The 13030-nt window shown below is 46.1% G+C and overlaps 1 protein-coding gene across 1 annotated transcript in view; it reads right to left on the reverse strand.

The window, feature by feature from the left end:
• SNX18 (sorting nexin 18) overlaps window positions 1-12989 on the reverse strand; it is a 29652-nt gene extending 16663 nt beyond the window's left edge. The window contains exon 1 of the mRNA XM_049648074.1: window positions 11191-12989. Within this exon, the coding sequence (XP_049504031.1) occupies window positions 11191-12811 (1621 nt within the window). The 5' untranslated portion in view covers window positions 12812-12989. The remainder of the gene's footprint in view (window positions 1-11190) is intronic.
• Between the last annotated feature and the right edge of the window lie 41 nt (window positions 12990-13030).

Below are 13030 nucleotides of genomic sequence, written 5' to 3' on the forward strand. Positions count from 1 at the left end.
TTTAGATGAGGTCATCCTGGATTAGGGTAGGCCCTAAATCCAGTGTGACTAGTGTCCTTAAAAGGAGAGGAGACAAAGAGACAGGCACACAGGGAGAACATCAGGTAAAGACGGAGGTGGAAACTGGAGTGGTGGGTACAAAGGCCAAAGAACAGCAACGATGGCATAGGATTTCCCCCAGAGCCTTTACAGGGCACGTGGCCATGCCAACACCTTCGTTTGGAAGGTTGTCTTTTTAGCCATGTTACAGCAGCCCTAGGAATCTAATACAATAGCTAGTAATTCACGCATAGAAGTATTTGGCATGCAAAATGATGACTCCATGTTATACACGAGGAAACTGCAACCGGTTACACAGTGAAGCTGGTGGGAACTCAACTCCACCTGTTTGCAGGATGCACGCAGTCAGACCGGCTCCTACATGGAATTAGACACAGTGTATGTAACTGCCCAGAATACTGCTACTCCCACAGTAAGTACTCAAAAGATGGTAGCAACTACTATTACTACTCATACCCCAGCTCCCTAACCTGCCTGACCTCCCAGTTAAGGGTAAACAAACATTTTCCTTAAGGGTCAGATAGTAAATATTTGAAGTTTTGTATGTTAAGGCAAAACCGAGGCTTTTATACCCATTAAAAATGGAATCATTTAGAAATGTAAACACCACCCTTAGCTGAAGTGCTGTAAACAGGGTACATGGGTAGGTGTGCCCACAGGCTGTAGTGCAGACCCCTGCTCCAAGTATCTCTGTTGGTAGCTCCAGTCCCTTGTCTGCAGGTCATTTTATACCCCTCCCTGTCCCTTACCCTCACTCCTGCAGGCACACAGCCCCTTCTCTCTCCTCCTCCCCAACCCCACACACACGGCCCCAGTTGAGGATTTCATCATGTTTTGCCTAAATCACTAAGAGCCTCCCATCTCACCTCACCCACATGCCACCCTTTACACCTGTCACTAGGACCTGTCCATCTAAAGTGCAGGCCTGAGCATGTCAATACCCTATTTGATCTTTCCATGACTCTCCCCTCTATCCCCTCCAGCATGAGCTGTAAACCGAGTGGCACATTAAAATCCCACGGGGAGCTCTTTAAAGAACACCACCACTGTCTAGGCCACAGGTCCCTAACATTCTGATTCATTAGATCCAGGGTGGGGCAGCTGTAATCACTCAGGGCAGAATCTGAGAGGCAGCCAGGATCTAGTCCCTGATTTTTGTACATGATTGATTCCCTCTGCCCAGAATGCCTTCCTGCCTCTGACTGCTAGGCAAACTTCCAATTTATTTTCAAAAAACTTCTTACAGTGAGACTGGAAAAAGCCACCCCTGAACTCTATCCTCTCCCCATAGTTGATTACACCATCCTCTGTCCTATTTCACACCATGGCACATGCCCACGACTGCACATGCGTCATACTGTATGGTGACAGCTACTCAACCTGTCAGCTGGCCTCACTGACCTGAGCACTGGGCATGCAGCGTATCAGCTATTATATGCTCATCCTAAAGCATGTCCAAGATCAAGAATGAACTTTCTGACTATTTTCCTCTGCAAGTCCAAATATGACCATCTACTGAAGCGTACGGGTGGCTCAGTCAGTTAACTTTCTGACTCTTTTTGATTTCCACTTAGGTCATTATCTCATGGTCATGAGATCAAGCCTCAAGTTGGGCTCTGTGCTGACAGCGTGGAGCCTGCTTGGGATTCTTTCTCTCCGCCCCTCCCCCACTCGCATGTGTTCTCTCTCAAAAATAAACAAACGTTAAAAAAATATATACCACCTTGATGGGCACTGAGGAGGGCCCTTGTTGGGATGAGCACTGGGTGTTGTATGTAAGCAATGAACCATGGTAATCTACCCCCAAAACCAAGAGCATACTTTACACACTGTATGTTAGCCAATTTGACAATAAATTATATTTTAAAAATACATGTATATATATTATATACATACATATATATATCCCACCATCTTTCAGAGGACGAAACCAAATGCTACCCACCTAAGCTCCTAACACAGTTGACAATGATTCATCCTCGGGACTCCTGTGCACTCTTACGATAGGCACTAAGTTAAGTCGACCTCCTGTCTCCCAGTTCTCTGCACACACATCCTATTTCCATTAGGGAACTGCACCTTCCATGAGGGCAGGCACCTACTGCTCAACATCTAAGTTCAGTGCTTTGTGAATCCAAGTCATCCAACGAGATGAATGTATGCTCTAGATCTTGTGCTTGGAACTATGCAAAAAAGGGACCCCGATAAATGTGTTAAAATGAAAGCTTACCAAAGAGGAAAAAGTGTATACATATAAGTTTAAACATCAAGAATCAATACAAAGTGAAATCATGAGGTACATAATATTAATTTTTCTGGCACATAAAATAAAGCATTTTAAAACTTCCTCTCTTCTCAATAAGTTTAGGAAAGTTACTTCATAGATACTAAAGTTGAAGACTTTTTGTCTTCTTCATTTATTTATTTTTCAGAGAGAGAGAGAGAGAAAAAGAGTGAGCATGTGGGAGGGGCTGAGAGAGAGGGAGAGAGAATCCCAAGCAGGCTCTGCGCTGACACAGAGCTCAATCTCAGGACTGTGAGTTCATGACCTGAGCCAAAATCGAGTTGGATGCCCAACCGACTGAGCACCTCAGGCACCCTGGGTGCCTACTTTTTTAATTAAACAAGCATTTAATAAGCACTTATTATTATGCATGTAAAAAATAGTGGAGCTACATACTAGAGGAACATAAAAACATGACCCCAACACACTACCCCACAACTAAGTAATGTATAGTCTTTGGCATACCAGTTAGCATTCTCCCAGCCACGCCTACTCAGAAAGGACTGGGCTCCAAGTAGGAAACTCCAAGGAGGAAACTAGATTTAAGGCTTGCCTGTCCATGCATGTATTGGAGTGGGGAGATGTCAACAGAATGTAGGAGCCCATCAACCTAAAAGGGTTAAATTCTAGTCCTGATTCCCATCCTCACCCCTGTTCCACTCATAGCCTTCTTCATTTCAGTGGCTGGAAACTCCATTCTATTGTTGGTCAGACCAAAAACTGCAGTTACCCTTGATGATTCCTTTCGCTCTCACATGCCCCTTCTGATCCCTTAGGAAAACCTGTTGGTTCTAATTTCAAATTATATCCAACGTGGTATATATCTCCTCGCCATCTCCATTGTCTGCACCCTGGTCCCCACGTCCATTGTCTCTCACCTGGATTACTGGAGTGGTTTCCTACTGGCTCTCTGCTCCTACCTTTGACACCCTACCTTCTCTCCATTCTACTGTCAACCAGCAACTGGAATAAGTCTGTTAACAGGTCCAGGTGGATGTCATTCCTTGGCTCAGAGTCCTGCAATGGCTCCTATCTCACTAGGGCTTTTACTCCAAGCCCTGACAATGACGTACAAAGCCCTACTAATTGAACGTTGCAAGACTTCATTTCCTACCCAGATCCTCTTAGCTCCATCACCTGGCCTCCTACTGCCTGATGGCACATACCCACCCTAACACCTCTGCTCTAGATGTACCCTTTGCTCTAGCTGTACCCTTTGCCTGAAAGGCTCTCCCCCCAGATACCTGTTTGGCTAACTCCCTCACCTCCTCCAGGCTTCCATTTAAACCTCACCTTCTCTTGGGATGAGCACTGGGTGTTGTATGGAAACCAATCTGACAACAAATTTCATATTTTAAATAAATAAATAAAAGCAAAAAAATAAAAAATAAAAAAAATAAACCTCACCTTCTCAGTGAGGCCTACTTTGATCATCCTTCTTCATTCATTCATCCTTTTTCATTTATACTTCATTCTGCCCCCCCATGCATACTCGCTCTGCTCCACTTTTATGTTTTCCCCTACCACATACATTATAATGTACTTACTGTGCTGGTTTTTCACTGTGTCTCCACCCTGCCAGAATTAGAATGTAAGCTCCACAAGGGTGGTGATCTTTGTTTTGGCCAATGAGGCAATTCTAGCATCTTTAATAGTGCCTGACCTATGATGGGCACTTGCACATTTGTTGAATAAAATCAGGTTTATCTCTGAGAGGATACTCTGAATAAATCTAAGATCTTGGCTCCCCTCCCTAACTGCTATCTCACTACCTGGCAAATAACACATAAAATTTCCTTGTCAGGAGAGGAAAGTCCAATCACAGTGACAGATAAAAAAATTCTACGGAAAGGAGTAGAAATGACAAATGAACTAACACTCATTCACGCTAAAGTTTAATCAAGCCACAAATACAAGACCAACAATACAAGATTGTTTCCACTTTTGGAGAGGAGATAGTATTTTGAACTCAAAGTGAAGTACATTTTACAGCAGGAAAAACCCACCACAATTTCTCTCTCTGGTGGCCCTACTAATTCCATCCCTTGTTCTCCAGCTGTCCATGACACCTCAGCCTCCAAACACCTGGGAGCTCTCGCCAGCAGGTAGACCAGGTATTTATCACTTTCACATTCCCAGCACCTGGTAGGCTAAGCCCTCTCAATCTATGCTTGTTGATCTGAACTAGAAGTGCACAAATTTTCTTTCACATCAGCTGATAAAGAATTTTCATGCTCGCAGGTTACAAAGTAACATAAGCAGATAGAATGCTATTGAAACTCGTCTGAAACAATGCCTACATGTTCATCATATATTTTCTAAATATCTTCTTTTCAGTGTACGGATGTTACTTTTTTTTTAGGTCAATTAAGCAACACCTAGGAGATCATGAATCTCATACTGACAGATGAGGGAACAGAAGCTCAGAAACGTCAAAGTGATCTGTGCAAGGACACAAGTAATTTAGAAGAAGGGAGTGGCTACTGATAGGAAACGATTTACACAAACTCTTTAATGTGAACCACAAACCACTGACTCCAAGCAACACTGGCCTTCATTTCTGTTACCATTTCTTCTAGGGTGCAATGCAGGACAGCCATATTAAAATGCAATACTTAACTGCTATACCAATGACTTTTTATAGTTTTTATACTTTTGCCTGCAATTCTGGGGGCAGGAGGCTACCAGAGGGAAGAGAAGATTACTGGAACTATCTTTTAAAGAAGAGTGTTTCCCATTTGAAAAGTCCTTTCTATTTTTCAAATTAAGCATTTAGTAATAACTACTGAGAACCATAACATTTCATCCTTATGACCTTAGGAGGGAGCGTTCCCAGTTTACCAATGAGAAAACTGAGACATAGAGGTAAAAATCATTGTCCAAAGCTCCCCTCACATCCACACGCTAGCCCCCCAGATTCCATACTGGCCCACAGTGAGGAGACTCCGAACATGGGCTCTTGCCTTGACATGGGCACCCTTTGTTTGTGGGGCTAAGCTCCCCTGACAGACTCGGGCCAGCCCCGTCTCTTCTGCATTGCCTTGGAGGGCTCTCGGTAACCCAGCACATTACCTCTCTGCCACCAGTCAAAGAACGCAGTGAGGATCTAAGTCCCATCTGTCCTTCCTGCAGATGTGACTCTAGTCTGTGCTCTATAAATAGTGACAAATGGTACAGGTCCTTGGAGTACAGGCTCTCTAAACAAGAGCTAAGCATTACTGTGCCATTTTATTTGTGACAATCATTTAGTTGGTGGTATCACAAAGTTTCAGAAATAGATGGCAAATTAAATCTAACTTGGTATTAAACTTTGGTTTTAAAATGCTTTGGGACAATATGGCAGGAAATTTTTATTCAGCCTGAAGAAAAAGATCATCATTTAAAAGAAGTGTCATGTTCATAAGGGAATTGACACCTTCTCCCAGAACTTCTTCCTAGTTTGGGTTCTGATCTTCATGTTTGGAAACCCTAAGATGACCAGACAGGAAACTGTGCGGATGACATTTCCTAATTAAGAGGGAAGTCCAACGAACTCCAAGAGTTATCCGAGGAACATGAGTGGGAGTGCAAGTTCCTGCCTCTTTTTGATTCTGCCGTCATCAGCCTTAACAGACTGGGATTCCCCAGTGTAATTTCAAGGATTCATGCCTCAAAAAGAAGTCTGAGAAACCAATGACAGGGTGATCTGAGCAGTATCCCTATCTAGCTTCATGACCAAGACCATCTGTGGCCAGTCACGTTGTCATTTTAACCAAAGAACTCAGGCATCTATTTCAAAAGCCCCAAAGGTAACCAACCTCATTTTTATTAAGAAAATACAGACAGGGACAAAGGTTATGGCTAGAACTGAAGTCTCCTTAAAAAAATAGCTGGAGGTGTAAGTAGGGGAGAGGAGAAATGGGTTCAATTAAGAAGACGGGGCTAAAACAAAACAAAACAAAACAAAATGAATGACCTCAATTTCCAGCCCAGAAGTTTCAAAACAAGGATGCATTTGTAAACAGCCCGCTTATTAGACCTTTTCTCTATATTCCTGGCACCACCCTCTCAGTTCTATTTTTAGCCACAGGAGAATGGGGAGCAGACAGGGAAGGGCTAACTGTGGCCCAGCCTTACCTTGGGTGCCCTGCCAGGACTCTAGCTATCTTTAATTAATGTCTGAGGGACATAAGACGGACCCTACGCATGGTGAAAGGAAGCACAATGGTGAAACTCTACCCCACAAGACTGATAAGGCCCACTACTGGTGTACCATTCCTGAGGTCCTGGGGCTATTTTTTGTTGAAAAGAAGGCGCCATCTGGAACATTTACAGAGAGCAATGTGGACCCTGCATATTTAATTTGAGAGTACAGAAAACAGGACTGCCTGCCTGTTTGTTACCTAGCTCAGCCACCCTGCTTCGCAGACTCACACGACATTTTACCAACAAATCACTTTTACGTGACATATCTTTTCTCAGGAATCAAGAAATTTCTCTTCAAGTGCTTCCCTCCCAGTACCTAGTCCATATTCATAAATAAAGATGAAGCCCACACTTTTCACCACACTTTCCCTTTCACAGTATTCCCCAGGAGATAAGCCTAAAGCTTTTAAAACCACAGCAACTCACTGCCATCCAGAGAAAGCTTTATTAAACATTAGGGATTAATCATATCTTTGGAAACAGAACAGAATAAGCTAAGAAACTGACAGTGAAGAGACTCTCTGTACCACCCAACTCACCAACATCAGCATTATAAAAGCATACTATGGCAGGGAGGATAAAGAGGAGATAAAATGCTACCATTTCAAAAAAAGAAAATCAGACCACAGGGTTACAAAGCTGGGCAGTGACAGACATGTGACTAGCCAGGAATCAATGAGCGGCCTATGAACAAAGAATTTAAGGGACTCCTGTTAAGACAGAGCAAAATATGAGCAACATTCAAACATATTCTGAATTCCCATCTACTGTACTTCAGACTACAGCAAACTGCCTTCTTCCTATGCTTGACTCCATTAACCAAAATTGTCTGTTTACCTAAGACTCCATTAGTTGATGAAAAAACATTAGAATTCTAGAATTCTCTTTTAGCTAAAGAAACCATATGGCTTTCTTCGCTTTTGCAGGAAGTGCTTACACTAAAACCATTATTAAGTTTAAGCAATGGTTTCAGTACTAAGTATAGTCAGAAAAATGCCAGTCCACCACATTTAAGAGTATCTGAGTTTTCCACCCTCGTTCTGGAGCTGGTTCCTCCCTAGTCTCAGACGTCCACTCTGATACCAGTTATATTTTCTGAATGGGAGATGAAGGCAGGATGCAGAGCAGATCAACATCCTCACACCACAGAAATATTACTCACTGACTGAGTGCCTGGGAAGTTCCGTAGAGAGGGGTCTAGCAGGGCCTGCTTCCCCTCCCAGTTTTTATTACTTAACATGGAAAGGATGGGATGCCAAGTAAAAAGAAAACTATCTGAAGAGTATGTGCAAAGATCATCAGCTTACTGGAGAAATTTGAAAGGACTGGCAGTTAAACCACGGCCCACTGTTTAGCACAACACTGTCTAATAGAACCTTCAGCAGTGATGAAAATGGCCTGTTCTGTATCTGTTGTCTAATGTGCAGGCCACTAGCTACAAAACACATGAACCAGAGCTAGTGTGATTAAGGAACTGATTTATACTATTTTATTTTATTTTCATTAAATTTAAATAGCCATATGTGGCTCACAGACCCAGCATCGAATACCACAGGTTTGGAACACTGGAAAAGCTGACCACAGCAGTCTCCCGGATAAGAAAAAAGCTCAGAGGAGACTAATGTTCCTGTCCTTTCCCCCCAGGAATTAAGGGGGAAAAAACTTAACTCCCCTTCTTAACTGTGTTAGTAATTAAAAAAGCACTTTCTAATCATTTCTGTCTCATCTGAATGTGGACTTAATGTGATTAGAACGTGTAAAATGTAGAAGAACTGAAACTGCTTTTCTCTTCCTGTAAACAATGAGGGCTTAAGTGTTGAAATAATTATTTTGAATTTTTAAGTTTCTCCCTAGGTTGAACTATGAACTTAGAACCACATACTTAAAACAAAAGACTGTTTAAACTGCTTAAAGATTTTTATCATTTTTTTTCTTCTTTTGGTTCTCCTCTCAAAAGTTACAGTAAGATCTTTGATGTGATTATACTCTGAGACCTTAGAGGGGGAAAAAAGAAAACCAACCTGTAAACAAAGTCCCCAAGTGCTCAGACTAAAAAAGACTCATTCCAACAGCAACTGTGTAGTTAAGGGGGGGGGGGGGGGGGCGGTGGAGGAGAGGGTTGAGCTGCTTTTTACAGCCACAAGTTCTGAACATCCAGAACATGTTCAAAAAGCTTTAACATGACTTACGAAATTTGTCTCATCTGTATTCCTAAAAATTGCCAACACTAGCATCCTTGATACACAAGCATCCTTGATAAAAACTGGTCGTAAGCAAATGCTTTTTAGCCTCCTGCATCGCACACTATAGCTTTAAATAGCAGTACATTCTAAAGACCTGCCACCTAGGGACACACATTCCCTGTACGTTACACACGAAGGCTACAGCAGAAACAAACTATACTTACTAATATTAACTGATTTTCTTTCTGAACTTCCTAAGGATTATGTTTAGTGCCCTTGAATCTGTTTAGACAACATAAAATGGTACTGGTTTTAATGAAAAAAGTTTCTCAAATCCCCAGAAATAGATTACAGTTTTAATTCTAGGATTTGAAAAAAGTAAACTATAGTTTGATAAACTACAAAAACTACTGCTGTAAACTCATAATAGACCTCAGAACAAATACCATACCTTTTCTAATAGTTTCAACAGCAGGGCGTTTGACAAGGCTGTGTGTGGTCTGAAGGACAGTAAAGCCAGTGAATGCCACCCTGTAGCAGCCAGTCACCTGCGTCCGCCTGCAGATGACTGTACCTGCCTCCACCCTTTCAACTATTTACCAACAATTTGCATAAACTCACAAAATATGTAAAAAGGCAGCATGGGTCCAGGTTGATATAACACAATGGTATTTAAATATAAGGTCTTGCACGAAAGGCTCAAAGAGTCAGTACCACCAGCACCAGCCAGAAAGTCAAGGATTCACAGCAATTTACACACAAAAAAAGGCATAAGGAATATAGATGCAGGTCCAATATGGTTGTTCAAATAGCTACCTCAATCTTAGATTGCATTTACAAAATGTAAATTGCCAAGAAAGCTACTATTCTCTACCAAAATCAGTACTGCAGATGTTTCAGAATACTGCATTTTAGCAGGACCAAGGACAAATTCAAGGATTTGGAAGGATCCCCTCCTTGGTGGGTGAGAAGACTAGTCACACACTTGGAAGGCGGCGGAGGGAAGAACAGCACAGGGAAGGGAAGGAAGCAAGACTTCTGTCTCCAAAAGTGTAAAGGGCCAATATGTTGAGGAATAGAACAACTTTCTGTGGGTCTAGGGAACACAAAGACAAACAAGAGAGGCAAATTTTAGTTCAATGTAAGGAAGAATATGTCAAAGATCAGGGCTGTTCATAATTGGACTGGTGCACCTGGAAAGGCGGTAAGCACCTCCTTACTGAAGGCCAGACCTCACGACCCAAGGAGGTTTCCAACATCACAGGAAGTCAGATTAGGTAACTCCCTCCCCGCCACAAATGCCACACTGAACAGAAGATATTTACCCGCAAGACCACCTCCCTAACTCCCAACACCTCCCCATTTTCTCCAAGCTTGACGGTTCTAATTTATTTGCTAAGAAAATAATCTGCAAAGGTTAGTGCTTTAACAAAAACTAGGGACACTAACAACTAACAATAATGAAACAAGCTCTGAGAGTTGGGCAGCTAACTCACTGGGAAACCAGGAACACCGCCCTCAGACGTGATACTCAGATGCTGTGCATTCTTTGTAGTTTCCCTACATCGTTTTCCTAGATGATACTCTTTTACCTTCAGTCGGTTAATAGACTCTGAATTCAAAATGACTGAGTTTAAAGAGATTTTCGTAAAACTTCCTGAAATTAGGGGCACCTGGGTGGCTCAGTAGGTTAAATGTCCGACTTTGCCTCAGGTCATGATCTCATGGTTTCATGGGTTCGAGCCCCACATCGGGCTCTGTGTTGACAGCTCAGAGCCTGGAGCCTGCTTCGGATTCTGTGTCTCTGGCTCTGGGCTCTCTGTGCCCCTCCCCCACTCACACTCTGGCTCTCAAAAATGACTAAATGTTAAAGAGAAAAAACTTCCTGAAATTAGAGTGAGGCTTTTTTTTAAGGTTGCAAGAAGCCTAGGCAAGACATTCTTAAACTGCCCCAGCTAGAACCCTCAGAGAATTGATTATAATTCCTCCGCCAAACTAGGGATTGAGAGGTGTGGAAGGAAGATACGGGGCTTACTTTATTTGCAGATATCCGTTCTTCCCCCATTATCTCCATGCTTCCTGAAACCCATCACTAAGTAAGTGACCCTGCAGTGTTCAAATGGATGCCTAACATGCTTTGGGTCCTCTTCTAATTCTACCCTAGGTACAAGATTACAGATCCCAGAAGCTCATTACCCAACCATTCAACTCGAAAATGATAGCACTGTCATAAAAAGTACTCTCAGAACTTTCTCTGAAGAGTACCCACTCCCTGTCTGGAATTTCTTTAAGGAGGCAGCTACCTGCCCACAATCCATCATACACTCAGAAAAACAGGCCAGCTGTCCACATCTCTTCTTGATTCCCAACCCATAGAACACCAGTCTGAAACAGAGACTGGTGTTTCTGTCCAAATCAGAGGCCCTTTCAGCCTCAACAACACATTCCAGACCATCTGCTCTAACGGCCAGGCTTTACCTTTCTGAACGTGGATGATGTCGGGGAAGTTGGCCAGGTGCCCCTGATACAGCGCTAACAGGTCCATGACGGGGTCCAGGTCCTGCCTGGGCTGCTCGGCAAAGAGCTCGCCGATGGCGTCGTAGGCATCTCCGGTGAAGGCGATGGCCTGGTTCAGGCCGGCGGAGAAGGCCTGCTGGTCCAGCTCAAAGGCCTGGCTGAGGCCGCGGAAGGACTGGCCCACCTTCTGATACTCCTTCTTGAAGCCCGTCACCTGCTTGCGGGCGAACTCGTTGGCCGTGTGGTTGAGCTGCAGCGCGCTGTCGTCCATCTTCTTGGTGAAGCACTTGAAGCCATCAATCTTGCTCTCCACCTCCTGCAGGTCGAGGGCGGCGGCGGGGGGCGTGCTCAGGGTCAGGAAGAAGTTGGCGCCCACCATCTCATCCTTCTCGGCCTTCCTCTTGCCCTGTTTCCAGGCCTTCTCATCCGTGCTGCTGGGGCACGTCAGGAAGTGCTGGAAGACGTCGCACTGCGCCAGCACCGGGTGGCTGGCCATGTGGTTCATCCACCAGATCAGGCCCTTCCTGCGCTTGGAGATGAAGTCCTCCTCAAAGCGGCCCGTGGCCTGCTTCTCAGGCAGGTGGGGCACCGAGATGACAGGGAACTTCTCCGCCAGACGCGCGTACAGCCAGTCGAAGTGCTTGTAGCGCCGGTGCACCGGCACCTGCGTGTGCGTGGGCACCAGCTTGTAGGAGATGTAGCTCTTCATGCCCTTGAACTTGGTCTGTTTGGTGGGGTCGTCGATGGTGCACTGGAAGGGGTAAGGGTTCTCCTGCCACTCTGGGCCGTAGGGCCCCAGCACCACGCACAGCTTGTCCCCGTCCTTCACGAAGCCCGATGCTTCGCCCAGCACGAAGGCCTCACCGCCCGACTTGACGAACGTGGAAAAGCGGTTGAGGTTGCGGCTTACAGTAGCCGAGCTCTTGGCCCCCGACGCGTGGTGCTGCGGAGGTGCCGGGCCGCCGCGGGAGCCCAGTGACAGGTCGGAGCGCGTAGACAGGCGGTAGCGGCCGGCCGCGCCGCCCGCGGACGACGAGCCGTCGAGGTCTGGGTACGCGCCGCTGCCCAGCGCGCCGGGCTCGTCGGCCACCGTGGAGCTGTCGTCCCACTCGTCGTCCCAGTCATCGTCGCTGCCCTGGCTGGCCTGGTAGCCGCCGCCGTAGAGCTGCTGAGGCGACGGCTGCAGGGCGCCCCCGCCGTACGGGAAGCCCGCAGCCGGCGGCTGGAAGGTGCTCGGCGGTGGCGCCTGCTGCGGTTGTAGCAGCGGCTGGAAGGCGTCGGGCGGCGGCTTGAAGGAGGCGGGCGGCGCGGCGGGCAGGGGCTCGAAGCCGCCGGGCGGCACGTTGGCGTAGCGAGCTGGAGCTCCCGGACCCCCGTCGCCCGCCGGGCCGGGCTCAGGGGCGCGGATCACCTGCACGTACGAGGCCGGGAAGAGGCCACGGTCGCCGCGGCTGTTGACCCCCTCGAGCCAGCCCTCGATGTCCTGTTCGCTGCACAGGCTCAGCACCTCGTGTTCCCGCAGCGAGATCTCGCCCGGGTTCTCCGACCTAAAGTCATACAGCGCCCGGGCGCGCAGCGCCATGGTCCCGGCGTCCCGGCGGGCGGCCGCCGACTCCCGGCGCCGCGAGCCCGGGGCCGGCCGAAAGGACCCGCGGTGTCGCCCGCGCCCCGGCGCGCGAAGTGGAGGCCAAAAGATAGCGCGCAGCTCCGCGCCCCGGCCCGCCGGTCGCGCCCTCCGCGTCGCTCGGCTCGCAGCGCCTTTTTTTTTTTTTTTTTTTTTTTTTTTTTTTTTTTTTTTTTT

The sequence above is a fragment of the Panthera uncia genome (genome assembly GCF_023721935.1).
Source record: "Panthera uncia isolate 11264 chromosome A1 unlocalized genomic scaffold, Puncia_PCG_1.0 HiC_scaffold_17, whole genome shotgun sequence".
Lineage (NCBI taxonomy): Eukaryota > Metazoa > Chordata > Mammalia > Carnivora > Felidae > Panthera > Panthera uncia.